Source organism: Capricornis sumatraensis, chromosome 1 (genome assembly GCF_032405125.1).
Source record: "Capricornis sumatraensis isolate serow.1 chromosome 1, serow.2, whole genome shotgun sequence".
NCBI classification, from domain to species: Eukaryota; Metazoa; Chordata; class Mammalia; order Artiodactyla; family Bovidae; genus Capricornis; species Capricornis sumatraensis.
This window is the reverse complement of record NC_091069.1, coordinates 99,296,747-99,323,395: the sequence shown is the minus strand read 5'-3', so window position 1 is coordinate 99,323,395 and position 26,649 is coordinate 99,296,747. Positions and strand designations below refer to the sequence as shown.

The window sequence follows — 26,649 nt, the reverse complement described above, 5'->3', positions numbered from 1 at the left end:
AGAGTCCCTTGGACTGCAAGGAGATCCAGCCAGTCTATCCTAAAGGAGATACGTCCTGGGTGTTCATTGCAAGGAATGATGCTGAAGCTGAAACTCCAGTAGTTTGGCCACCTCATGCAAAAAGTTGACTCATTGGAGAAGACCCTGATGCTGGGAAGGATTGGGGGCAGGAGGAGAAGGGGACGACCGAGGATGAGATGGCTGGATGGCATCACGGACTTGGTGGACGTGAGTCTGAGTGAACTCCGGGAGTTGGTAAGGGACAGGGAGGCCTGGCGTGCTGCGATTCATGGGGTGGCAAAGAGTCGGACATGACTGAGCGACTGAACTGAACTAACACTCTCCTGTATAACACGAATTAATCTGTTTAATAACTGGTGTTTTCATTTAGGTAGTCCATGAAGAAACGTTGACAAATCTCTTACAGAAATGACTTTCCCTTTCTGCTTTTTAAAGATAAGTGTGAGGAGCATGAAGAGAAAGTTACATTAGTCTCCCCCGCACGTGAAGTTGATGCCCGTTCGTGTCCTCTCATCACAAGTGTGCACAAAGAGCCTATAACTTGGTATAAAAATGACAGCGCAACAGCTGTATCTACAGAAAGAGGATCCAGGATTCATCAGCACAAAGACAAGCTCTGGTTTGTTCCTGCTGAAGTGGAGGATTCAGGAGCTTACTACTGCTCGGTGAGGTAAGCACGCGATAAGTACATTACAAACATGTGATGTCTGTTCCTGCAATACTTCAGGACAGAAAAAAGAAGTTTTTTTAATGAATCTATTTTGATTTATTTTAGAAATTCAACTTACTGCCTCAAAATTAAAATAGTGGTAGAGTTTGTGCAGCATGAGCCTAACTTGTGTTACAGTGAACGAACTGTGTTTACCCAGAAACTACTGACCGCGGGAGACGGACAGCTTGTATGTCCTTACTTGGATTTTTTAAAAGATGAAAACAATGAGTTACCCCAAGTACAGTGGTATAAGGTAATTTTCTATTACATATGGCCTTTTACTTCTCTAGCAAATAAAACAGTTTGCTCTCATAGACAATAGGATGAATCCGTAAAGTACTTTTGGCAGATAATTTGCTTTTGGATGGTGAAACTTCATAGAACATTTTAAAAGTTTTATGATTGTATGTGTTTAATTTGCAGCCTAACTAAAAATCTACTGTCATTTTTGTTTAATAGGGTACAGCTGAGAAAAGTACAGTGGGCACATAAGATGTTTAAAGATGATTATAAATTTAGGGTTTTTTAAAGTGACTCTTTGTTACAAAGTATATTATTTCATGTTTTATTATAACTATTAAGTGGTCCTTAGATAACTTTAGTGGTTTTTATAACTGGAAAGTGATCAGCTAGCACTGCATGGCATACATCATATTCTGGTATCTTTGATGTACCTGGCTTGTTGGAGCTTACATGGATAATCATTTTTTAGAGGTTTAAAAATATAAAATAATATCAGTGAAGAGTGGAAGTATATCATTACTAAGAAACTGTAGTTAGCATCCTTTCCTCAAACTTTTTTTTTCCTACAAAGTAGATTTGTCTCCAGTTGTCTTCAAAGTGCAAGACTCATAGGCATAAAAATGTAATATCCTGGGAATATAATTATGACTTTGCCAAAAAAAAAAAAAAGCAAAATTAAAACTTCCGTGCAAGGACCTTTCTTTTCACATATACATGAATGTGCGTTCTAGTCCGTTAGTCGTATCTGATTCTTTGCGACCCCACGGACTGTAGCCCACCAGGCTCCTCTGTCCATGGTGTTTCCCAGGCAAGAACATTGGAGTGGGTTGCCCTTACATGAATGTAACTATGACTAATTGATTTTCAATACTTCTTTCCCCCTGTCTAGGATTGCAAACCTCTACTTCTTGACAATGTAAACTTTGCTGGAGTAACAAATAAGCTGATCATCACAAATGTGAACACAACACACAGTGGGCACTATATGTGTCTTGCATCGTACACACACTTTGGAAAGCAGTATCGTGTCACCCGGGCGATAAAGCTGATTACTCTGGGTGAGTCATAGCTGCAGTCCTGGGAGTTTAAATCCGGGAAGGTTCAGAGACCGTGAGTAATATCACCTTCACTGTCTACAGAGGGACCAAGTCCAAGAGAAGCTTGATGACTTGCTAGAGGTCACCTGGCTTTAGGGTTTGTTGCTATATGCTATTTAAGTGTTTTCATTCCTGTTTCAGATGCAGTGCTGATTAAACAGACGGGATGAGCTGAGTTTTCCAGCTGAACTAGGAGGCTTGTTTTTGGGCGTGGCTAAAGATGGTTCTCTAGAGGCTTCAGGGACTCCTCTGGCTAGTACTGGGGAAAGGACAGTTCTGACACCTCTCACCTGGGGAGTCTGGGTGTCTAGCAGTTGTTGATGGACCCTAACGGACCTTGAAATAAGTTACACTTTTTCAAAAATATCTTTTTATTTTGTACTGGAGTATAGCTAATTAACAACATTGAGATAGTCTCAGGTGCACAGCCAAGGGGCTAAGCCACACATATACATGGATCCATTCTTCCCCAAACTCCCCTCCAGGCAGCCACATGACATTGAGCAGTGGTCCCTGTGCTATACAGTAGGCCCTGTCAGTTATCCACTTTAAATACAGCAGTATGTACACGTCCATCCCAAACTCCCTAACTATCCCTTCCCTGCACCCTTCCCCCCTGGTAACCATAAGCTGAAGTCCGCACAGGGCTTCTTTGATTTCCTCAATCTGCATAAGCCACTCTTAAAATCAGTAAATGACTCTTCATAGTTAAAAATTAATCAATCCTAGCATGGTGAGTACTCTGCCAGGGTCAGTGAGGGAAGACCACAGTGGTGACAGCAAGTATCTATTTTATATATATTGTTGGTTGTCCATTTTAAATAGATCCGTTCCCCCACCCTCCCCCTTGGTGACCATAAGTTCGTTCTCTAAGTCTATGAGTCTCTTTCTGTTTTGTAAGTTCCTTGGTATCATTTCTTTTAGCTTGATGGGGGGATGTCATACGATATTTCCTCTTTACCATCGGACTGAGTTCACTCAGTAGGACAGTCTCTAGGTCCATCCGTGTTGCTGAAAATGGCATTATTTCATTCTTTCTAGTGGTGTGTAATATTCCGACTACTTGTATCACAGCTTCTTTATCCATGGAATAAGCTCCACTCTTGTCAGGTCTTTGTTAACCCCGTCACATAACTTCTCTAAGCCAGTTTCCTTCTCTGTAAGCAGATTCAAGCTTCCAAGGTTGTTGTGAACTGTGTTGCTGATCAGGCGTGCTCAGCTTATAGTCATGTGCCTGGTGCCCGACAGCTGAGAAATGAATAGGTGCATGCCAGTTTTTCTTGTTAGTTATCCTGAGGCTGCTATCCACCATATTTCATATTAAAAACTATTTTAAAACAAAATAGAACAAATGCACCTTTATAAGTTACCCGGAGATGGGCAGCATGCTCAACCTGTCTCTCAATACTAGGATTTCCTAAGCTTTCAGTAATGTATGAAGAGGGTTATTCCCATGAACTATGGTTACCAGAGGGAAAGAATGGGGGGTAGGGATAGTTAGGGAGTTTGGGAAGGACATGTACCCACTGCTATATTTTAAATGGATAACCAGCAAGAACCTACTGCATAGCACAGGAACTCTGCTCAATGTTACGTGGCAGCCTGGATGGGAGGAGAGTTTGGAGGAGAATGGATACACGTGTATGTATGGCTGAATCCCTTTGCTGTCCACCTGAAGCAATCAACATTGTTAATCAGCTTTACTCTGATATGAAATAGAAAGTTAAATTTATCAAGCTGTTTACAAAAAAAAAAAAAAAAGAGTAAAGTTACCCTAACCAGGACTTTGAAAAGTTAAAGCAGTCTCCACTAGTAATTATTCTGGGACAACAGGCCTAATAGGGACTATCCCAGGTAAACCCAGATGATCACTTGTCAGATAGCTGTGTTTTCTCAATTCTACAATTATTTATTTTTTCCATAGGTTAATTGTGTTGTCTCAAAACTGATTCCTTGCCTACATCCTACAAGTATCAGTGACTCCTAAATTTCAGGAGTCCTGAGTCACAACCATCCTTAGCAGCACTTCCCCGGGCATTGTGTATTCCAGTGTGTGTTTCTTGGGGTACTGCAGCCAGACCAGCAGACCAGATTTGAGGGAAAACAGAATTTTAAGAATTCAAATGGGTTTTAACTACTTTCGGACATCTTTTCTGATCCCTTATGTAGAAATAATATAATCAGGGGTGGGGTTCTATTTTGTTTCTCTTCTAACGGTGGATTTATAAATATTTATTGGGCATTTCCTATCTTCCAGGCACTTTCTAGGTATACATTAGGGAACAAGAGAGATAATATCCTGCGCTGATGGAGCTAACAATTTTTTTAAGTAGCAGAATGAATACTAGGCATTCAAATTTGGAATTTCTAAGGTTTGGTCCCAGATCAACTCTTTAAGCCTATCTTCTTGAGAATAAGTGAAGTTGCTCAGTCGTGTCCGACTCTTTGTGACCCCGTGGACGGTAACCTATCAGGCTCCGTGGTCCATGGGATTTTCCAGGCAAGAATACTGGAGTGGGCTGCCATTTCCTTTTCCAGGGGATCTTCCCAACCCAGGGATCGAACCTGGGTCTCCTACATTACAGACAGACGCTTTATTGTCTGAGCCACTAAAGGACAGATTAATTTCTGGAGATTCTTAGTATTTTTCTGCCTACTTTAATACAGTATGCCGAAATGTGTGGCATTCTTTGATAACTGTGGCTTTCACTCTTGGGTGACTTTCTGGTTAATAAAGCTCCATCCAGGGAAGCCACTTTGTTTTCCCTGATTTGCATGAAGAGATGCACTTGTCCAGAGACCCAGGGCCTGGTGATATTTGTGGTCTTTTCTTTTTGTAGCACCAAACTCTGGGTTCAGAAGGGCCAAGGTGTTATGGTTTTGCTGTGGCCTCTGAGTCAGCCTCCTGCCTTCACAAAAGTCCTGGCCCTCTGTCTCCTGCCATGTATACTTTGGCCCCTAGAGGCAGATGCTGTGTTGTATATATTAGTATTTGGTATATTTTGCTAAGTGTTGTCATCTTTGGAGATTCGAATCTACAAGAGACCTTGTGGGTGTTTTTCTTTCAGAGAAATCCAGAAACACAATACCTGAGATTGTGAGTCCAGCTAATGAGACAATGGAAGTGGTCTTGGGTAAGTGGGCTACAATTAGAATATGCTGAAATCAGTATTTTTTTGAACTAGAGAGTAAGATAAACTGTACCTTTACTGCGTACAACCCAAGCTGTTTACTCCATGTATCTAAAGTTAGAAAGTGCCACAGGTTGTGTCTTGTTTCTTTGGATTTTTTGCCTCTTATGGCAAACATCTAGCCACATCTCATTGACTCAGTGTTACTTTTCTACGGACAGTTACTATTCATGAAGACATCAGCCGAAAAACAAGTTCAGGGACTTCCTTGGTGGTGCAGTGGTTAAGACTTCGCCTTACGATATAAGGGGTGTGGGTTCGATCCCAGGGAGGGGAGCTAAGATCTCACCTGCCTTGTGGCCAAAGAACCAGAACATGATACAGAAGCAATATTATAACAAATTCAATAAAGACTTTAAAAATGCTCCACACACACAAAAATCTTAAAAAACAAAGACCAAGTTCACTAGGCCTAGGAATAAGAAATGGAATATATTTGGTGTAGGAAGGATTTCTTTTCCTGAGAGAGTTAAACTTTTAGGTAGAAGACTAAGACTATAGGCCCAGAAGATAAATTACTCTAGAGGATTATTTTTCCAAGTTAGTGATAGTGTTTTATTTCAAGAATAAAGACGTAATACTATAGACATTCACATCTAAGCTGTGCAATACAGTAGCAGCTAGGCATGTGTGGTTATGTACATAGCTACACTAAATTTAATTAAATATTAGTGCCTCAGTAAAGGGCTGACTGGCTTAGATGTGACTATGTATTAGACTGCACAACTATAGAACATTTTTGCCAACACTTAAAGTTCTTGGAAACCGCTGGTCTCAGCATAAAAAAACAGACTTTTCTTTTGTATCAGAGGATCAAAATTCAGGCTGGCATATAGAATTCTCTTCTGTAATAGTAACTGCATGAAGACAGAGAACACTTGTACAGAGATTAAAAGCTAAAATGTGTGAGCTCTGAATTCTATACTTGGCCAAGTTGTTCTTCATGTTGGAAGGTAATATACAGACATTCATAGATATAAACAAAGATATGAAAACTTTAAATATTGGCCAGTAGAATTCAGAGCAGTGTTTTCAACCTTTTATTTCCCCCTTTTTTCTTCCCCTGTAGCACCTGACAGGACATTTTTCTCCAATCCTCTTTACTTTCTCAGATATTTAATGCCCAGATATGTACTCTGGCACTTTAGAGGACTGCAGACCATTGCAATAGATAGGCTTTTCTTGTGCTCCTCACTAAGAAGCACATTTTTCCCTGTTGAGAAGGCATGCTCTCGGAATGTGTACTTAAGAGCTCTCTCTAAAACCTAGATTTGATCTACAGATCTAAAAATAATAACTGCATTCAGTTCAGTCTCTCCTTTGTGTCTGACTCTTTGCGACCCTGTGGACTGCAGCATGCCAGGCTTCCCTGTCCATCACCAACTCCTAGAGGTCACTCAAACTCATGTCCATCGAGTTGGTGATGCCATCCAACCATCCCATCCTCTGTCGTACCCTTCTCCTCCTTCCTATATTACATTAGAAATAATTATTTTAATATATCACACTGATCAGAGGCCTGGTCACCATAGCACAAGGTTATGCTATAGTCAGGCTTTTATCTGATAAGATTTCACATTAATTACCAATAAAATGACTTAGAAAAATAGGAACTGAGGGATACTTTCTGCACTTGATTTGCGACCCCATGGATTGTAGCCTGCCAATCTCCTCTGTCCATGGGATTTCCCAGTCAAGAACACTTGAGTGGGTTGCCATTTCCTTCTCCAGAGGATCTTCCCAACCCAGGGATCAAACCTGTGTGTCCTACTTGGCAGGCAGCTTCTTTACCACTGAGCCACCTAGGAAGCCCTTTACACTTGATAAATAACATTAATTCAAACCAGTCATCCCCAGCATTTTTAATTGTGAAACACTATAGTGTTAAGCCTTATATAGGTCTTGACTTTCTTATTGAAGTCAAGTGAGACTAAGCTGACCACATGAACAGTTAACTGTTACTTGTAACAGTTACTGTAACAATTAACAATTACTTAACTTGTTCCAGAAGTGCCCACTAATGCAAAGATTAAAGAACCAACGCTTGCTGACTGTAGGGGAGAAAAGAACTTTGTTTTCTGATTGTATAATTACATACCTATAAATTTCAAGAGAACTGGGGAAAGTTAGAATAATTACTGTAATAACTGGCCAGATATAAAATTAATATACTATAGTATTAGACTTTAGCAAAAACCAGTAAGTAAACACAACAAGAAAAGAGATCCTATTGCAACAGAGCTGTCTATAAAGTATCTTCGCAAAATCTTTAGAAAATATATTGGATTTATAAGAGAGAAAAAAGCCATCCAAAAAAAAAAGTCCCCCCAATCTCTGACTTATAAACCTCAAAAAATTGAGGATAACATTTCATAATGAACATGTACAGGCATGTTCATCGGTATATCAATCATAATTAAAAATTAGGAAATTATGTCAGAAGATATTAAGAAGAGGTGGCAAGAATACGCAGAAGAACTGTACAAAAAAGATCTTCATGACCTGGATAATCACAATGGTGTGATCACTCATCTAGAGCCAGACATCCTGGAATGTGAAGTCAAGTGGGCCTTAGAAAGCATCACTACGAACAAAGCTAGTGGAGGTGATAGAATTCCAGTTGAGCTATTTCAAATCCTGAAAGATGCTGCTGTGAAAGTGCTGCACTCAATATGCCAGCAAATTTGGAAAACTCAGCAGTGGCCACAGGATTGGAAAAGGTCAGTTTTCATTCCAATCCCAAAGAAAGGCAATGCCAAAGAATCCTCAAACTACTGCACAGTTGCACTCATCTCACACGCTAGTAAAGTAATGCTCAAAATTCTCCAAGCCAGGCTTCAGCAATACACGAACCAAGAACTTCCTGATGTTCAAGCTGGTTTTAGAAAAGGCAGAGGGACCAGAGATCAAATGGTCAACATCTGCTGGATCATGGAAAAAGCAAGAGAGTTCCAGAAAAACATCTATTTCTGCTTTATTGACTATGCCGAAGCCTTTGACTGTGTGGATCACAATAAACTGTGGAAAATTCTGAAAGAGATGGGAATACCAGACCATCTGACCTGCCTCTTGAGAAATCTGTATGCAGGTCAGGAAGCAACAGTTAGAACTGGACATGGAACAACAGACTGGTTTCAAATAGGAAAAGGAGTACGTCAAGGCTGTATATTGTCATTCTGCTTATTTAACTTCTATGCAGAGTACATCATGAGAAATGCTGAACTGGAAGAAACACAAGCTGGAATCAAGATTGCTGGGAGAAATATCAATATCCTCAGATATGCAGATGACACCACCCTTATGGCAGAAAGTGAAGAGGAACTAAAAAGCCTCTTGGTGAAAGTGAAAGAGGAGAGTGAAAAAGTTGGCTTAAAGCTCACCATTCAGAAAACGAAGATCATGGCATCTGGTCCCATCACTTCATGGGAAATAGATGGGGGAACAGTGGAAACAGTGTCAGACTTTATTTTGGGGGGCTACAAAATCACTGCAGATGGTGATTGCAGCCATGAAATTAAAAGACGCTTACTCCTTGGAAGAAAAGTTATGACCAACCTAGATAGCATATTCAAAAACGGAGACATTGCCAACTAAGGTCTGTCTAGTCAAGGGTATGGTTTTTCCAGTGGTCACGTATGGATGTGAGAGTTGGACTGTGAAGAAAGCTGAGCGCCAAAGAATTGATGCTTTTGAACTGTGGTATTGGAGAAGACTCTCGAGAGTCCCTTGGACTGCAAGGAGATCCAACCAGTCCATTCTGAAGGAGATCAGCCCTGGGATTTCTTTGGAAGGAGTGATGCTAAAGCTGAAACTTCAGTACTTTGGCCACCTCATGCGAAGAGCTGACTCATTGGAAAAGACTTTGATGCTGGGAGGGATTAGGGGCAGGAGGAGAGGGGGACGACAGAGGATGAGATGGCTAGATGGCATCACTGATTCGATGGACGTGAGTCTGAGTGAACTCTGGGAGATGGTGATGGACAGGGAGGCCTGGCGTGCTGCAATTCATGGGGTCGCAAAGAGTCGAACATGACTGAGCGACTGAACTGAACTGAACTGAATAGGAAAGGAGCTTGTCATAATATGTCTGTATGATGGAATACTAAACTGCTTTGAAATAGCCTGTTTTGGAAGGCTGATCATGTGAGCCAAAATTCTCAATAGTCAGAGTAGATGATAATGCCCCATTTTAAAAGCTGCACAGTGCACAGAAAGGTAAGCAATAAGATTCATGAAGTTACTAATCGTGGTGTGAGTCTGAGTGAACTCTGGGAGTTGGTGATGGACAGGGAGGCCTGGCGTGCTGCGATTCATGGGGTCGCAAAGAGTCAGACACGACTGAGCGACTGAACTGAACTGAATCATGGTCATCTCTCAGTGGTAGATGTAAGAGCAATTTCTTTTCCTTTCTTATACTTTAAAATTTTTACTCAACAGTCATTTGTTAATCTAGATAGACCAGAGTCCATTAATGTTATGATTTAAAAATACATTGCTTTGCAGGATCCTGGCTTCAATTGATCTGCAATGTTACTGGCCGGCTAAGTAACTATGTCTACTGGAAGTGGAATGGGTCAATGATTAGTACATATACTCCTGTGCTGGAGGAAGACTTTATCACGTAAGTATGCCAAGAGTCAGTTGTGCCCTAGACAAACTGTGGTATTCAATTCCAAGGGTAGCAAGGCTTGGCTTCTCTGGTGGCTCACTTGTAAAGAATCCGCCTACAATGGAGAAGATGCAGGTTCAATCCTTGGGTTGAGAAGATTCCCTGAAGGAGGAAGTAGCAACTCACTCCAGTGTTCTTGCAGGGAAATCCCATGGACGGGGCGCCCGGGGGGCTACAGTCCATGGGGTTGTAAAGAGTTGGACATGACTGAGTGCTGGGAGCCAGCGTGAGGAATCCCGCCCATGGCAAAGGTCATGAGGAAGGAAGCCCAACAAAACGCAAAGGCGTGATCTGGCTTCAGGGGTTCCCCCTGAGTTCTCCTGAACATCTACCCCCCAAAACCAGAGTCTGCCTGCTTTATTACTGTGCTTTTTCACTCTTCTGACATTCTCTGAAAAAAAGTTAATTCAGGGCTTCAGTCTCCTGCATCAGCTCAAACCCCTTTGATGGCTCTCTAACTTGCCTGACAGGTTCCCCAGGACCTTTTGCAGCTTGTGAATTGCTTACAGCCCCCCAACCACGAGAGGCACAAAGCTTAAAGCATTTTAAAGATACGGAGCCTTTTCTAAAGAGCTAAAAATTATATTGGTGACAGGTTTTCACTGTTGACTCAATGACTGCTGCCAGGCCTCCATATTCTGTATCTTTTAGGCACCTGGGAGGATATTAATCAATGTAATTGGGATGCAGAAATAAGAATATAGTAGTTTTGATGTTAGCAACACTAGACTTTTGAGTTAATTACTTTTCTCTTTATAAATCACTGTACTCCTTTTACTTGTTATAAACTGTTGTATCTTTGCTATGTAAGAATGTAACTTTATTTAGTGCTTTCTGAGAGTGGCACCAGACTTCGGGAAGAAAAACATTTGTAAGACAAATAAGTCTTCTGGATGACAAACCCTTATCAGAAAAGGGCCATAAAATGTTAATTGGCCTTATGCCCAGAAGATGATGTAAAAACCCAAGACTTATGTATACAACTAGGTATGCAGAGAGGAAGCCTGGTCTCGATAAGAGTCAGGGCTGCTGATGCTGCATAATTTTGTATTATCCATTGATCTCTATGTAAAATCAAGAGTATATAAGGCCTTTCTGGACAATAGAGGTGGGGCCAGTCGCTGGACTGGTTTCCCCCATGTCTCCTCTTTACTCTGTTTTCTGGCTGAATTCCCATCTGGGGCATGGAGGCTCGCCATGTCTACTTACTTGCCCCGGCTTCTAAGATCCACGTGAGAGGGAGCCCAAGGTGGGGCACCCCCCGCTATTCAAGAGGACACTGGTGGCCTAACGTAGATGGTGCAAGTTTCTTGTCTGGAACTTTATTGGCTTTCCACGTGAACCAAGTTATTCAGCCTCTTTTCTCAACTAAATTTTCCTACTATACTAATTCTTCTTAATTTCTTTTATATTTCTAAATAAATAAGTTTTTCCCTCACCTATGCCGTCTCCCCTTCAAATTCCCTGGATCCACCAGGGCAGGACCCTGGCAACTGAGTAGCTAAATAACAAACCAAGGGTTAGTACCAAGGATGAGTGGTCATTTTGCTTAGTTGCTGTGACCCTGTGGACTGTACCCCACCAGGCTCCTCTGTTCATGGGATTTTCCAGGCAAGAATACTGGAGTGGTTTGCCATTTCCTTCTCCAAGTGGGTCTTTGATTGACCCTTGAGTTTTGCTAAGCTAAGTAGGATTCATAAGATCTTGTACAATACAGGTGAACTACATGTTATTATGGTACCAATTCCAGACCACTTGGAAGGCTTTCTCTTAAATTCAGTCAAAAATTGCAACATTCCAATGATACAATCGTCCTGAATTTCACTTCATGTCATTTCATTTTTAAAGTAGTTTAGAGAAGACTCATGAAATGTAACCAAGAATTAAAGCATGCCCCTGCTCAAGTCTCTGATGTCTTCCTGTCACTTCTCCAGGAAGAAACTCCCAGCCCTTAGCATCACCTGGGAACCTTGCCCACCTGTCTCGATCTACTCTTATTTCATATATTCCCTGTGTCCCATGGAGCCCAGAATGCCTGTATCCCCATTTTTCTTTTTGGAAGCTGGTCATTTTGATTTGATTTCTCTCTGCTAGTAAGTGGTCCTAGAGCTATCAAATATCAGATCAGTGTGCTGCTTACAGCCTTCTTCTTACACCTGTGCTTTAGGCTGGTGATTCTTACTGCTGCAGTTTATGCAACAAAGAGATAAACCAGGTAATTGTATTGTTTCTATAGTTGATGCTATCTTTATAATTTTACTTACTCTTTTGAACAGAGTGGAGAATCCTGTAAACAGAAGAAGGAGTACAGTCCTTGCACGGCTTAATATTTCGGCAGTGGAAAGTAAATTTTTCCTGCATCCATTTACCTGTTTAGCCAAGAATACAGAAGGAATAAGCACAGCATATATACAACTGATACATCCAGGTAAACAAGAGAGTCGTTTATTTGAAATGCAGTTTTGTTTTCCCATGGTAAGATACCATGACCTTGAGGTTTGCCATGCCATTTCCTCTGCCCACGATGCTCTTAGATTCCTTTTAACCTGGGGACTTCCATCCACTTTACTTCTCAGGTGAACTGTATCTTCTGTGAAGTTTTTTTGTCCTACTTTCCATCTCTTAACGCATCTCTCTGCCCCAGAAGATAAGGTGTTAGGGCCTCAGCTATGTATTTCCATATCTATCTTACTTAGTTTTCTTTACGTGATTGTAAGTTCTACGATAATGCAGACAATTGCTAATCATTCTATTTCCAGAGCTAGTTAGCAACTTAAGTCTGATCATCAGTTTAGTTCAGTCGCTCAGTCGTGTCGGACTCTTTGCGACCCCATGGACTGCAGCACGCCAGGCTTCCCTGTCCATCACCAACTCCTGGAGCTTACTCAAACTCATGTCCATAAAGTCAGTGATGCTGTCCAACCATCTCATCTTCTGTTGTCCCCTTCTCCTCCTGCGTTCAATCTTTCCCAGCATCAAGGTCTTTTCCAGTGAGTCAGTTCTTCATATCAGGTGGCCAAAGTATCAGTTTCAGCTTTAGCATCAGTCCTTCCAATGAGTGCTCAGGACTTATTTCCTCTGGGATGGATTGGTTGGATCTCCTTGTAGTCCAAGGGACTCTCAAGAGTCTTCTCCAACACCACAGTTCAAAAGCATCAATTCTTTGGTGCTCAGCTTTCTTTATGGTCCAACTCTCACATCCATACATGACTACTGGAAAAACCATAGCTTTGATTAGATGGACCTTTGTTGGCAAAGAAATGTCTCTGTGTTTCAATATGCTGTCTAGGTTGGCCATAACTTTCCTTCCAATGAGTGTCTTTTAATTTCATGCCTCCAGTCACCATCTGTAGTGATTTTGGAGCCCCCCAAAAATAAAGTCTCTCACTGTTTCCATTTTTTCCCCATCTATTTGCCAGGAAGTAATGGGATGGATGCCATGATCTTGATTTTATGAACGTTGGGTTTTAAGCCAACCTTTTCACTCTCCTCTTTCACTTTCATCAAGTGGCTCTTTAGTTCTTCACTTTCTGCCATAAGGGTGGTGTCATCTGCATATCTGAGCTTATTGCTATTTCTCCCGGCAATCTTGATTCCAGCTTGTGATTCATCCAGCCCAGCATTTAACATGATGTACTCTGCATATCAGTTAAATAAGCAGGGTGACAACATACAGCCTTGACGTACTCCTTTCCTGATTTGGAACCAGTCTGTTGTTCCATGTCCAGTTCTAACTGTTGCTTCTTGACCTGCATCTTGATCATCCTAGGTGCCTAATGAATATATTTTTAGGTAAACAATTCCGTGATGGATGCACAGGGGAAGCCAAAATATCTACTTTCCAGAGAGGATGTCAGACATTACTGGTTTTCATACGTTGTATAATCAAACACAATATTGACAGTATTTGTGTTCCAGCTCATGGATTCATTTTTCTGTCTAATTTATTCTGCCATTGACTCCTTCTAGTGTATTTTTCATTGCAGTTATGGTATCCTTCTGCTCTGCTGGGTTGCTAAGCCTTTTTGTAGCTTCTCACTCTGTGCAGCCACCCTTTTCCTGAGTAGAACTTTAAGGCCTTTACGATCAGTATACTGAACTCTTTCTTGGGTGGACTGCCTATCCTAAAACTGCTTTTCTAGGTGAAGGGTTTTATCTTGCTCCTTTGTCCGGAATGTATTCCTTTGCCGTCTCATTTTGCATAGATTTCTATTTGAATTCTTGTGTATATGGAAGGTTAGTTATGTTTCTTGACCTTGGAGAAGTGGCCTCTATAGGGAACCTTCTATTGTCCCATCAGTACACCTCCCTCTCATCACCCAAGGGCCAGGGGCCGTGGTCCCAGGGTAGGTTCTGACCTGTTTGCGTACTGTGAGATGACAGTTTTCTTGTGTCTGCCCTCTGGTGGGCGAGGCTGGTTTAGAGGCTTGTTCACGCCTTCTGGTGGGTGGAGCTATGTCTTGCCCTCCTGCAGGAAAACAGAGGCAGAACACGCTTTGACATACATCACGGCAATATTGGACTTCCTTGTGGCTCAGTACTAAAGAATATGCCTGCAGTGCAGGAGAAGTGAATTTGATCCCTGGGTGGGGAAGATCCCCTGGAGAAGGCAGTGGCAACCCACTGCAGTATTCTTGCCTGGAGAATCCCATGGATAGAGGAGCTTGGCAGACTACATACAGTCCATGGGGTCACAGGAGTCGGACATGACTGAGAAATATTATTTCCACCACCACAGCAATATTATTTCTGATCCATTTTCTAGATAAAGTAAATAAAAACAACGTCAAATGGGACCTAATTAAACTGAAAAGCTTTTGTACAACAAATGAAACTATAAACAAAATGAAAAGACAACTTATAGAAATTAGACAAAATATTTGTAAACAATGTGACTGGAAAGGGATTAATCTCCAGTTATACAACTCAATAACAACAAAAACCCAGTCAAAAAATGGACAGAAGACCTAAATAGACATTTTTTTCAAAGAAGACATATAGATGGCCAACAGGCATATGGAAAAATGTTCAACATCAATAATTAATAGAGAAATGCAGATCAGAACTACAATAAACTATCACTTCCCTCTGGTCAGAATGAAAGTGAAAGTCCCTCAGTCGTGTCCAACTCTTTACAACCCCATGGACTGTACATTCCGTGAAATTCTCTAGGCCAGAATACTGGAATGGGTAGCCATTCCCTTCTCCAGAGGATCTCTTCTCCAGGGGATCTTCCCAACCTAGGGATCGAACCTAGGTTTCCCACATTGCAGGCAGATTCTTTACCAGCTGAGCTATCAGGGAAGCCCTACCAAAGGAGAGGGAGAAGGATAAATTAGCAGGTTGAGATTAACATGTACACACTAATATATATAAAATAGATAGCCAACAAGAACCTACTGTGTATAGCAAATACTATGTACTCAGTATTTTGTAATAAGCTATAAGGGAAAGAAAATCTGAAAAAAGTGTATATGTTGTTTAGTTTGTAAATCGTGTCCAGATCTTTTGTGATCTCATGGACTGTAGCCAGCCAGCAGCCTCTGGCTGTGGGGTCTTCCAAACTCAGGGATCAAACCTGTGTCTCCTACAGTGGCAGGCAAATTCTTTACCTCTGAGCCACCAGGGAAGCCTGGAAAAGTGTATACACACACACACACACACACACACACACACACACACATATATATATGTATAACTTAATTGCTTTGCTATATGCCTGAAACAACATTATAAATAAACTATACTTCAATAAATAAAAATTTTAAAGTGTGCGAAACATTTTAAGATAATTTATAGTTGAATTAAAATATTTATGAATGTATACATGGAAAAAAATGAAAAGAACCTATGGACAAACTATTAGGCTTAGTAAATGAATTTAGAAATATCACTAGTGAAAGTTAGTCACTCAGTCATGTCTGACTCTTTGTGACCCCGTGGACTGCAGCCAGCCAGGCTCCTCTACTACTCCTGGAATTCTCCAGGCAAGAATACTGGAGTGGGTCGCTATATATGTGTATATATAGTATTTCTATGTAATCTTTAAATAGCAACAATGAAGAAATAGAACTTAAGTTTAAAAAAATAGCATTTATAATAGCATCAAAACTATTAAATACTTAGGAATAAATGCAGCAACAATTGTTCAAAATCTGATACAAACTAAAAATAATTACTGAGACAAAGACCTAATAGATGGAGGGATAAATAATCATAGATTGAAAGACTCAGTATTATAAATACTCTGCTGCTGCTGCTGCTGCTGCCAAGTCGCTTCAGTCGTGTCCGACTCTGTGCGACCCTGTAGACAGCAGCCCACCAGGCTCTGCCGTCCCTGGGATTCTCCAGGCAAGAACACTGGAGTGGGTTGCCATTTCCTTCTCCAATGCATGAAAGTGAAAAGTGAAAGTGAATTCGCTCAGTCATGTCCGACTCTTAGCGACCCCATGGACTACAGCCCACCAGGCTCCTCTGTCCATGGGATTTTTCAGGCAAGAGTACTGGAGTGGGGTGCCATTGCCTTCTAGTTCCCCTCAAATTAATCTGTACATTGAAAGCAGTTCCAGTCAAAATCTCAGCAGTATTTGTGCAGGTGTGGGTGTGTGTTTGTGTGGGCATGTTGTTGTGGGTGTGTTTATTCTAAAAGTCATATTGGAAATGTCAAGGGCCCAGAATAGTTAAGGTGGTCTTGCATAAAAACAGTCTGGAAGATTTACCCATCAGATAAGATGATCTTGCACAGCGCTACAGCTGGGGACTTCCCTGGTGGTCCAGTGGTTAAGAATCTGCCTTGCAATGCAGGGGACATGGGTTGGACCATGGTTGGGGAACCAAGATCCCACATGCTGTGGAGCAACCGACCCCAAGCACCGCAACCAGAGAGCCTGGGTGCTGCACCCGAGACCTGACACAGCCCAATGAATAAATAAATATTTTAAAAGCTGCAATAATTGAGTATAAATGTGAACTATCAATTAGGCCAATCGGACATCAGTCTACCTTGATTTCCACTTCATACCCAGTTTAACTACAGGTGGGTCAGTGACCTACATTGGAAAAACAAAATAACGGAGCTTTTAGATTCTCTTTCCTGGTTGTCTCCTTGGCCCCTGATGTTTAGAAGGCTCTTTCTTCTTTCTCTGCCCTCCTCCCCTGTACCTCTCCACCAGACTCCTCTGCGGTCATCAGCTGAATAACTAGCCTGTGGAGCTGGGAGAATGTGAAGTGTGAAACACTCTCTGGCAGTCCTAAACTCTTCTTTCCTTTCCTCCAGTCTACCACTTTTTCCACCCGACTCTCCTACTTTTGTAGAACGTCTGTAGGCGTCTGAGTGACTTTGACTTTACTCATTTTCTTATGGAGCACTCTATCTTATGGTCTTTGGTGTTTTTCTATGTTATTGCATACTATGTAAGTGGAAATTAAATGCAGCACACCTTAGTTTTATACAGTATCCATCCTCAATGCCTTTGTAGATTAGTATCCATTAATAGGGGCTTCCCTGGTGGCTCAGTGGTAAAGAATCTGCCTGTAAATGCAAGAGGTGCAGATTCCATCCCTGGGTTGGGAAGATCCCCTGGAGAAGGAAATGGTAACCCACTCCAGTATTTTTACCTGGGAAATCCCATGGACAGAGGAGCCTGGCAGGCTATATAGTCCATGGGGTTGCAAAGGAGTCAGTCATGACTCAGCAACTAAATAACAACAACAACAATCATCCAGTAATAAGATACGGCAATGAATGAGTTAATACTATCTGGAATTTGGACTTACAGGCCGATCCCAAATACGGCTTCTCTGGGATGGTGATGTTTCGTTTGCTGTGCTCAGGTTTTAAGTCCTTTGGGTTCTGATGTGCTCTTCCCTCTTCCCTCCTACAGTCCCTGATTTCCAGAAGCCCACAGTTGGCATATTCGTCATGTTAACACTGGTAATTACATGCTCTGTTTGCATCTACAAAGTCTTCAAGGTTGACATTGTGCTTTGGTACAGAGATTCCTTCTATGATTTCCTCCCAAAAAAAGGTACGGTTTTGTACTCTATGTAGTATTTTCCTGAGAAAGTGGGGATAGTTAAGAGGGTTTTAATTCAAATTTTAAAATGAAATGTGGTCCATACAAAATAACGTAATTATACATAATTATAGTTTCATAACTGAATAGACTGAATAGTGTTGATATTTTCTAAGTTACTGCTCTGGTGTTCATAACGGTGGGATAGCCTGGCATTTAGAGCATCTGCTTATAAATCCAGTTATTCAGAAGCCACGGTTGAGGACTTGCTCTGTGCTAGGTAGCACAGAGATCACCCCATTATCTGCCATAAAATGAAAGAAATGACTCAGTTTTCATGCACCAGGGAAGCATTTTCTATTTTGTTTAAACCTCAGAAAAAACTACTACTCCACTAATATATGGGCTTCCCTGGTGGCTGAGTGGTATAGAATCTGCCTGCCAATGCAGGAGAAACAGGTTCAATACCTGGGTTGGGAAGATCCCCTGGAGTAGAAAATGGCAACCCACTCCTGTGCTCTTGCCTGGAGAATCCCACGGACAAAGGAGTCTGGTGGGCTACAGTCCATGGGGTCATGAAAAGAGTCAGACACAACCTAGTGCCTAAACAACAACACTGATACATAAAAGGAAGAGTGGAGAGAATGCAGGCCTGAGACATTTGAGTAAGATGAGAACAAGGAAATGGAGAGAGTCTCATTCTAGGCAGGTGAAGAATCTTTCCTTATGGGGACCTTTGACTAATATAAGAACTTTGCAGTGAAACACAATAAAAAGAAACTTGTCAGAGATGAACACTTTAAAAAGACATTATACTTTTTGGTATTGTTGCTGCGTACCATTGTACACAAAATTAGTAATTCACTATGAAATGATGTTTGTGATATTGACTTTACCAAATCTCATTTTTTCTTTTGTTCTAAAGCTATTGCATTTTCTCTTTTAGTTTCAGATGGAAAGACATATGATGCATACATACTATGTCCAAAGACCCCTGGGGAAGGGTCCACCTGTAACTCAGATATTTTTGTGTTTAAAGTCATGCCTGAGGTCTTGGAAAAACAGTGTGGCTATAAGTTGTTCATCTGTGGCCGAGATGACTACGTTGGGGAAAGTATGTATGCAGTAGAAAGAAGTGACATCTTGTATAACTAATTACTGAAGTTGGGTTTCCTGTCTCTGGAAGACTGCAGCCTGGGTGTATATACTTGACAACTTGAAGAGCCTCTTAAGTGGGACTTCCCTGGTGGCTCAGCGGTAAAGAATCTGCCTGCCAATGCAGGAGATGCGAGTTCAATCCCTGGGTCAGGAAGATCCCCTGGAGGAGAGGATGGCAACCCTTTCTAGTATTCTTACCCGGGGAATCCCACGGACAGAGGAGCCTGGTGGGCTTCAGTCCAAAGGGTCAAAGAGAGTCAGACACGACCGAGAGACCAAACAAGAACAGCGTGGTGGCACATGATGGTTTTCATACCAAATGCAAAGTGTTTACTTTTCTCATTCTCTATCGGGGCAACAAGTAACTAAATTTTATTTCGTTTTGCAGAACTTAACTAGTTAGAGCTAGTAGTTACTTTACAACTGATGGTAAAATAGGAGTGACGTAGATCCAGTGGTTTAGCAGCAAAGTTTATAAAATTTATCCTTACAGTACTCCTACTCCGACAAGAAATACTCACCTTTTGTGGGTCAGTGTTTGAGCTCGTCTGTAAAATGAGAAACTCCTTCAATTTTAAGGCAAGAAGAAAAAGTATCGGGAGACATAGGTGGTGGGGTGGGAAGAACCTTGAGGGGCCGCGGTTCTGGAGGGAAGGATTATAGATTGAAAGTGTACTTACTGTGGTGCGTCTCCTGTTTTTCAGGCATTGTTGAGGTTGTTAATGAAAATGTAAAGAAAAGCAGGAGACTGATTATCATTTTGGTCTCAGAAACGTCAGGATTCAGCTGGCCGGGCAATTCATCTGAAGAGCAGGTGGCCATGTACAATGCTCTCATTCAGGAAGGAATTAAAGTCGTCCTGCTGGAGCTGGAGGAGATTCCAGACTATGAGAAAATGCCAGAATCCATTAAATTCATTAAGCAGAAGCAGGGGGTCATACGCTGGTCAGGGGACTTTAGAGAGGGGTCGCAGTCTATGAACTCGAGATTCTGGAAGAAGGTCAGGTACCACATGCCAGTCCAGCGGCAGCGGCGTTTATCCAAGCACCAGCTGCTGTCCCCGGCCACTCTGCTGGAATCTAAGGAGAAACGACCCATGGAGGTCCACGTGCCTCTCGGGTAGTGGAGAAGCTTGGCCAAGAGTTCCTCGGTGACTCCTGTCTTCGGGCACTGCAGGCTGGGCCTCACTGACTTGCACAGTCATCCTACATACCTGTTTAGTCCCTTATCCCTGAGGTCACCTGGGACCGGATTAAGGGAGCAGGATGTGGCGACAGTTGCTCTGTGGCCAGGGCAACTCCAGGCAGAGGGCTTGGGAAGTCCTTTAACAGGCGCTGGATGCCCTGTCTGAATGTTTGAACTGCTGAGAAAAGGCGCTGGGCAGCAAACCAGAGGAATGAACATGCAGGTAATATTCACCATCTATAGACAGATTTAGGAAGTCTCCCAGGGTCTGAGGGCAGGGCTGTGGCCCAGTTTGGGGACAGCAGGCCCTCGAGTGGTTCTCCTGGGCATTGCTACAGGCAGACTGAGACCTGTACTTCCCAGAGGACGTAGAAGCATTCTTGGAGAACTCTCCATCTGCCTTGCATTTCCCATACCTCTCGACAGACAGCTGGCAGTCACTTTCCAAAGATGGAATTTCATTTCATGGAACCTTTAAAACTGTCATTTCAACTGAGCAAAGGAATTCCCCCGACTCTTAAGGGTTTGAGATAACCTTAGCTTTCTGCAGGAGAGAGAGAATTTTGAGACAATAGCAGAGAATGGACCCATCTCTTACTGCCTTCCCCCTGCAGTGACCACTTGGTTCCACCTTATTCTTCTGCCTATTCCTGGACTCGTCACTTCTCTGGAAGGTCCACTTCCAAAGTCACCTCCTCTCACTCTGTCACACACACGGCCTATAGATGAAACATCTTTCTACGATGCTCCGATCTTAAAATGCCCTTACTAGACCGCCTCCACGGGCTCCTCCTGGGTCAGGAGCGAAAGCCCACTTCCGCCCACGAGCATCTCCCCACCGCCCTACACAGCCAGACACCTCTCAGTCCTGCTCTGCGCACGCCCAGATCGTTCACCTTCACACCTGTCCCCAGCTTCCCTCCACCTCTGCCTCTCCTTCCCGTCTCCTCTGACCAGAAATCCTCTTCACATTTTCTCTAGCTGACCCAAATTTTACTAAAACTCAAAATTTACTCCAAGTCCCTTTCCCCAAGAAACTGCCCTCAGGCACTTGTTCTTTTTCTTTCAATCTGATTGTACCCGCTCTCTCTGCGGGAACTTGCTTCTGTCTCCAGCTCCAAGCCCTGTTCTCTGCAGAAAAGGCAGGGGTGTCTCTTTGTTGGCAGTGCTTTCAGAAGAAATTTGCACAGATAACGTAGACTGGTGTAGTGCTTTACTGTTTAAAAATGTCCACGGCTTATTTTTTGAAAACCTCTGTTCAGTTTCCCTTTAACCTTTTCCTTTCAGGCCTTCCCCATTAATTAGATTTTACTGCATAATCTGATGGGAATTTTTTTTCTTGGTCAGTGTGAGTGTTTAGGAAAAGTTTGCAAGTATAGTGAAGTATTCCATTTCCAGTTGTTAAAACTGGCTTAGCAGAATTTTTATTTTCCCCCTTCTGCCTCTATTTGCAGTAAAAGAGGGTATTGAGCCATATTTTAATGAATTTTTTGATAAATTATATTTGTACTGGTTTATGATTTAAAAAAAACCTTGTTTGTATAATTCTGCAGCAGATACCAAATATTTTTATATAGAAAGACACCAGATTCATGTACAGCACGTATCATTGATCAATGGACTGTACTTATTTTCCAATAAAATTGTCAAAACCCGGTATTGATTGTTCTCCTTCAAGTCTGTTTCTTTGCCAGCTCTCTCCTGAGTTTACCTGCGTGCTCCCAGGTCAGGTGGAGAGTGAGGACACCTTTTTCCTGGGGAGGTCAGAGGTCATTAGCTGAGGGCTGACTCCCCTCTGTAGACTCAGCTGTATTCCATCTATTTGCTTGCTCCTAAAATAGATTAAATATGAGTCTTATTAACATATTACCAGTCCAAAACTCATAGGGGCAACATTTGTAGACTTTTACATCTTTTTTTTTTTGCTTTTTACAAAAAGCTATATTGGAGTATAACCAATTAACAATGTTGTGATAGTTTAAGGTGGACAGTAAAGGGACTCAGCCGTACATACACATGTATCCATTTTCCCCCAAACTCCCCTCCCCTCCAGGCTGATATGACATTGAGCAGAGTCCCCTGTGCTATATAGTAGGTCCCTGTTGGTTATCAATTTTAAATATAGAAGTGTGTACCTGTCCATCCCAAACTCCTTAACTTCCCCCACCATAAGTTTGTTCTGTAAGTCTGAGTCTGTTTCTGTTCTGTAATTAAGTTCATTTGTATCATTTCTTTTTAGGTTCCACATATAAGGTATGTTATAACATATTTGTCTCTCTCTGCCTGACTTACTTCACACAGTATGACAATCTCTAGGTCCATCCATGTTACTACAAGTGACATCATTTTGTTCTTTTTAATGGCTGAGTACTATTCCATTGTATATATGTACCATATTGGTTTTTTATCCATGCCTCTTAGACTTACATCTCACAAAAAGTTTTTATTTATTTTTCTCCTTTGACTCAGGAGCCTAACAAAATCAATAGATTTCATATCCAAACGCGAGCTCTAATGTTCACAAGCTCTAAGGATCGGGGTGCCTTTCGCACTGGCCAGTGCGTCTTTCCTCTTACCCTGTAGCTGGTAACAGGCAGATGGTGCTGTGAGCACCCGAGGAGAAGGGCAGAGGTGGCGGGTCACCTTAAAGTCCACAGGGCCAAGCAGATGGCCTGTCCTCAGGGAATGGCAGTGTTGTCTCTAGTAATTCTGCAAATAAACTTGGTTTCTCCAGTCATAGGGAAATCTGCAAATAGAGTGGATAAAACATACAATTGGTGAGCAACGTAAAAGGAACGAGAGAGTAGAGAGCAGTCAGGCAGAGCCGAGACGTCTGGAGACCAAAGCCTGGCCCACCCCCCACCCCAGGGGTTTCTGAGTTGCTCAGGGCCAATGACTGTGTCCCTACGACCCTCTGCCAGCCCCAAACTTTATAGGATGTTTAGTGCTCTAAAGAAAGAAGGGGATTACTTTAACACATTCCTGAGGGGTTTTTCAACAAAAATTAAAAATACAAGAACTTAGGAAAATTGGGGAGTCAGCTATCCAGAAAATTTGCCTAAACAGACCATCTCAGTGGAAGGATTCAGAGAGATTTCACCATATTTTGGTGATTTTTTTTTTTACCAGTTAATATACTTTTAGCAAACAGAATAAAACAATCAGTACTAAGAGCAATTGTCTTTTTTTTTTTAAATGAGAATTTTTATTCTTTTCTTTACCAGATAAACTTTACTCAGAATAGCCTTTTTTTTTTTTTTTTGGTCTCTGGAATTATTTCTCACTAGCGGTGCTACCTAGTTGGAAAGAGACGTGAGTATAAGTTTCTGCACTGTCACAGTTTTGAAACTCATACATAGCACAAGGTTGTTTTGACCTTTCATGCCAAGAAGAAAGTGACATGATGTATTTAAAGTGTGCAGGGCAGTGCACGCACACTCAGTTGTGTCCAGCTCTTTGTGACCCCATGGACTGTACCACCAGGTTGATCTGTCCACGGGATTTTCCCAGCAAGACTACTGGAGTGGGTTGCCATTTCCTCCTCCAGGGGATCTTCCCAACCCAGGGATCGAACCCTTGTCTCCTGCTTCGGCTAGCAGATTCTTTACCACTGAGCTACCTGGGAAGCCCATATTTAAAGTAATAAAAGGGAAAAACCTATAACCAAGAATACGCAACCCAGTCAGGCTCTCCTGACTTGAAGGAGAAATCAAAAGCTTTACAGAGAACCAAAAGCTAAAAGGATTCAGCACCACAAGACCAGCTTTACAACAAATGCTTAAGGAATTTCTGTAGGAGGAATAGAAAAGGCACAACTAGAAATAAGACAGGAAAAGGGAAAGCTCATAGGTCAAGACAAATAAACAGTAAAGGTAGAAAATCACCCACACCACATATGATGTCAAAGCTAGCAATCCTGGGAAGAGGAAATCACAAATGCAGGATAGTGGAAACGCATTTAAAATTAAGAGACTGGCAACTTAAAAAATCTTATATATATAGACTGCTATATAAAAACCACAAGTAAACCAAAACCCCCAAATCTACAGTAAATAAAAAGGAATCCAACGAAACATAAAAGAAAGGCATCCAATTACAAGAGAACAGAGGAGGAAGGGGAGTTCTACCAAATGTGTGTGCGCACGCTCGGTTGTGTCTGACTCTTTTGCAACCCCGTGCACTGTGGCCTCTGTTCATGGAATTCTCCAGGTAAGACTACTGGAGTGGGTTGCCATTTCCTCCTCCAGGGGATCTCCCTGACCCAGGGATCAAACCCATATGTCTCTCTCAGCTCCTGCATTGGCAGGTGGATTCTTTACCACTAGCGCCACCTGGGAAGCCCCCTATCCTTCTGAAACTTTTCCAAAATATTGCAGAGGAAGAACGCATTCAAACACAATCTATGAGGTCACCATCACCCAGATACCAAAACAAGACATGGATACCAAACGGAAAGAAAATTACAGGCCGATACCACAAAATTACAGGCAATATCACTAACGAATGTAGAGAGGAACATCGTCAACAAAATACAAGCAAAATGAATCCAACAGAACATTAAAAGGATCAGCCACCATGATTCAGTGGCGTTTATCACAGGAATGTGAGGATTTTTTAATATCTGCAAATCAACCAGTGATACACCACATTAACAAACTGCAGAGTAAAAAAATAGATAATCTCATAGATGTAGAAGAAGTTTTTGACAAAACTCAACTTCTATTTTTGATAAAAACTGTCCAGAGAGTGAGCACAAAGGAAACCTACCTCAACATAATAAAGGCCATATATGACAAATCCACAGCAAACGTCATTCTCAATGATGAAAAGCCGAAAGCATTTCTTCCAAGGTCAGGAACAAGACAAGGATGCCCATTCTCTCCACTTCCTTTCAACAAACTTTAGGAAGCCCTAGTCATGGCAAGCAGCAGAAAATGAAATAAAAGGAATCCAAACTGGAAAAGAGGCAGCAAAAATCTCAGTTTTCATGACATGATACTATGTATAGAAAATCTTAACGATGCTACCAGAAAACTACTAGAGCTCATTAATGAATTTTTTATAGCTGAAGAAGACAAAACAAAACAGAGAAAATGTGTTACATTTCTACACACTAACACTGAAAGATCAGAAATAGAAAGTAAGGAAATAATCCCATTTAGCATCACATCAAAAAGAATAAAATGCTTAGGAACAGCATACCTAACAAGGCAAAAGACACGTACTACAAAAACTAAAACATGCAAATAAAAGAAATGGAAGATGATACAAATAGTTGTGTTTAGTCGCTCAGTTGTGTCCGACTCTTTGAGACCCCGTGGACTGTAGCCCATCAGGCTCCTCTGTCCCTGAGGATTCTCCAGGCAAGAATACTGGAGTCAGTTGCCATGCCCTCCTCATGGAAAGGTAAATCATGTTATTGGATAGGAAGAATAAAAGCTGTCAAAATGACTACATTAGCTAAGGCAGTCAAAGGACTCAATGCAATCTTTATCAAATCACCAAGGCTTTTTTTTTTTTTTTCTTTTCAGATCAAGGACAAAAAACTTTAAAATTTGTACAGGTACCTAAAAGAACATAAATAGCTACAGCAATCTTGAAGAAAAAACTGTAGAGCTGAAGGAATCAAGCTCTCTGATTTCAGACTACACTATAAAGTTAATCAAAACAGTATGGTACTGGCACAAAACAGAATTAGAGATCAGTGGAGTGGAACAGAAAGTCAGGAAATTAATGCGTGAAACATTGGTTAGTAAATCTACTCAAAGGAGGCAAGAATGAACAATGGAGAAAATGAAGTCTCTTCAATAAGTTGTGCTGGGACTGCTGCTGCTGCTAAGTCGCTTCAGTCGTGTCCAACTCCGTGCAACCCCATAGGCAGCAGCCCATCAGGCTCCCCTGTCCCTGGGATTCTCCAGGCAAGAACACTGGAGTGGGTTGCCATTTCCTTCTCCAATGCATGAAAGTGAAAAATGAAAGCGTAGTTGCTCAGTCATGTCTGACTCCCAGCGACACCATGGACTGCAGCCTACCAGGCTCCACTGTCCATGGGATTTTCCAGGCAAGAGTATGGGGACAACTACATACAAAAAAATGAAATGAGAACATTCTTTACCCTAAAAATAAGTAAACACAAAATGTATTGAAAAACTACATATGACCAAGTACAATAAAAATTTCTAGAGGAAAATATAGGCAGGATATTCTCTAACATAAATTGTACTAATACCATTGTTTTCTTAGTTCAGTCTCTCAGGCAATAGAAAAAAAAAGCAAAAATAAATACGACCAAGCTTATGAAATTTTGCACAGCAAAGCATAAAAAAATGAAAAGTTAAAGATTGAGAGAAGATATTAA

The 26,649-nt window shown here is 41.7% G+C and overlaps 1 protein-coding gene across 4 annotated transcripts in view; it reads left to right on the top strand.

Moving 5' to 3' along the window:
• Nucleotides 1–21,935, top strand: part of IL1R1 (interleukin 1 receptor type 1) — a 98,549-nt gene extending 76,614 nt beyond the window's left edge. For all 4 annotated transcript variants that reach the window (XM_068981016.1, XM_068966797.1, XM_068987928.1 and 1 more), the window contains 9 exons: nucleotides 457–691; nucleotides 797–986; nucleotides 1,866–2,034; nucleotides 5,142–5,207; nucleotides 9,768–9,885; nucleotides 12,210–12,361; nucleotides 17,817–17,960; nucleotides 18,895–19,062; nucleotides 19,811–21,935. In XM_068981016.1, the coding sequence (XP_068837117.1) occupies nucleotides 457–691; nucleotides 797–986; nucleotides 1,866–2,034; nucleotides 5,142–5,207; nucleotides 9,768–9,885; nucleotides 12,210–12,361; nucleotides 17,817–17,960; nucleotides 18,895–19,062; nucleotides 19,811–20,229 (1,661 nt within the window). In that variant the 3' untranslated portion in view covers nucleotides 20,230–21,935. The remainder of the gene's footprint in view (nucleotides 1–456; nucleotides 692–796; nucleotides 987–1,865; nucleotides 2,035–5,141; nucleotides 5,208–9,767; nucleotides 9,886–12,209; nucleotides 12,362–17,816; nucleotides 17,961–18,894; nucleotides 19,063–19,810) is intronic.
• Nucleotides 21,936–26,649: the final 4,714 nt, after the last annotated feature.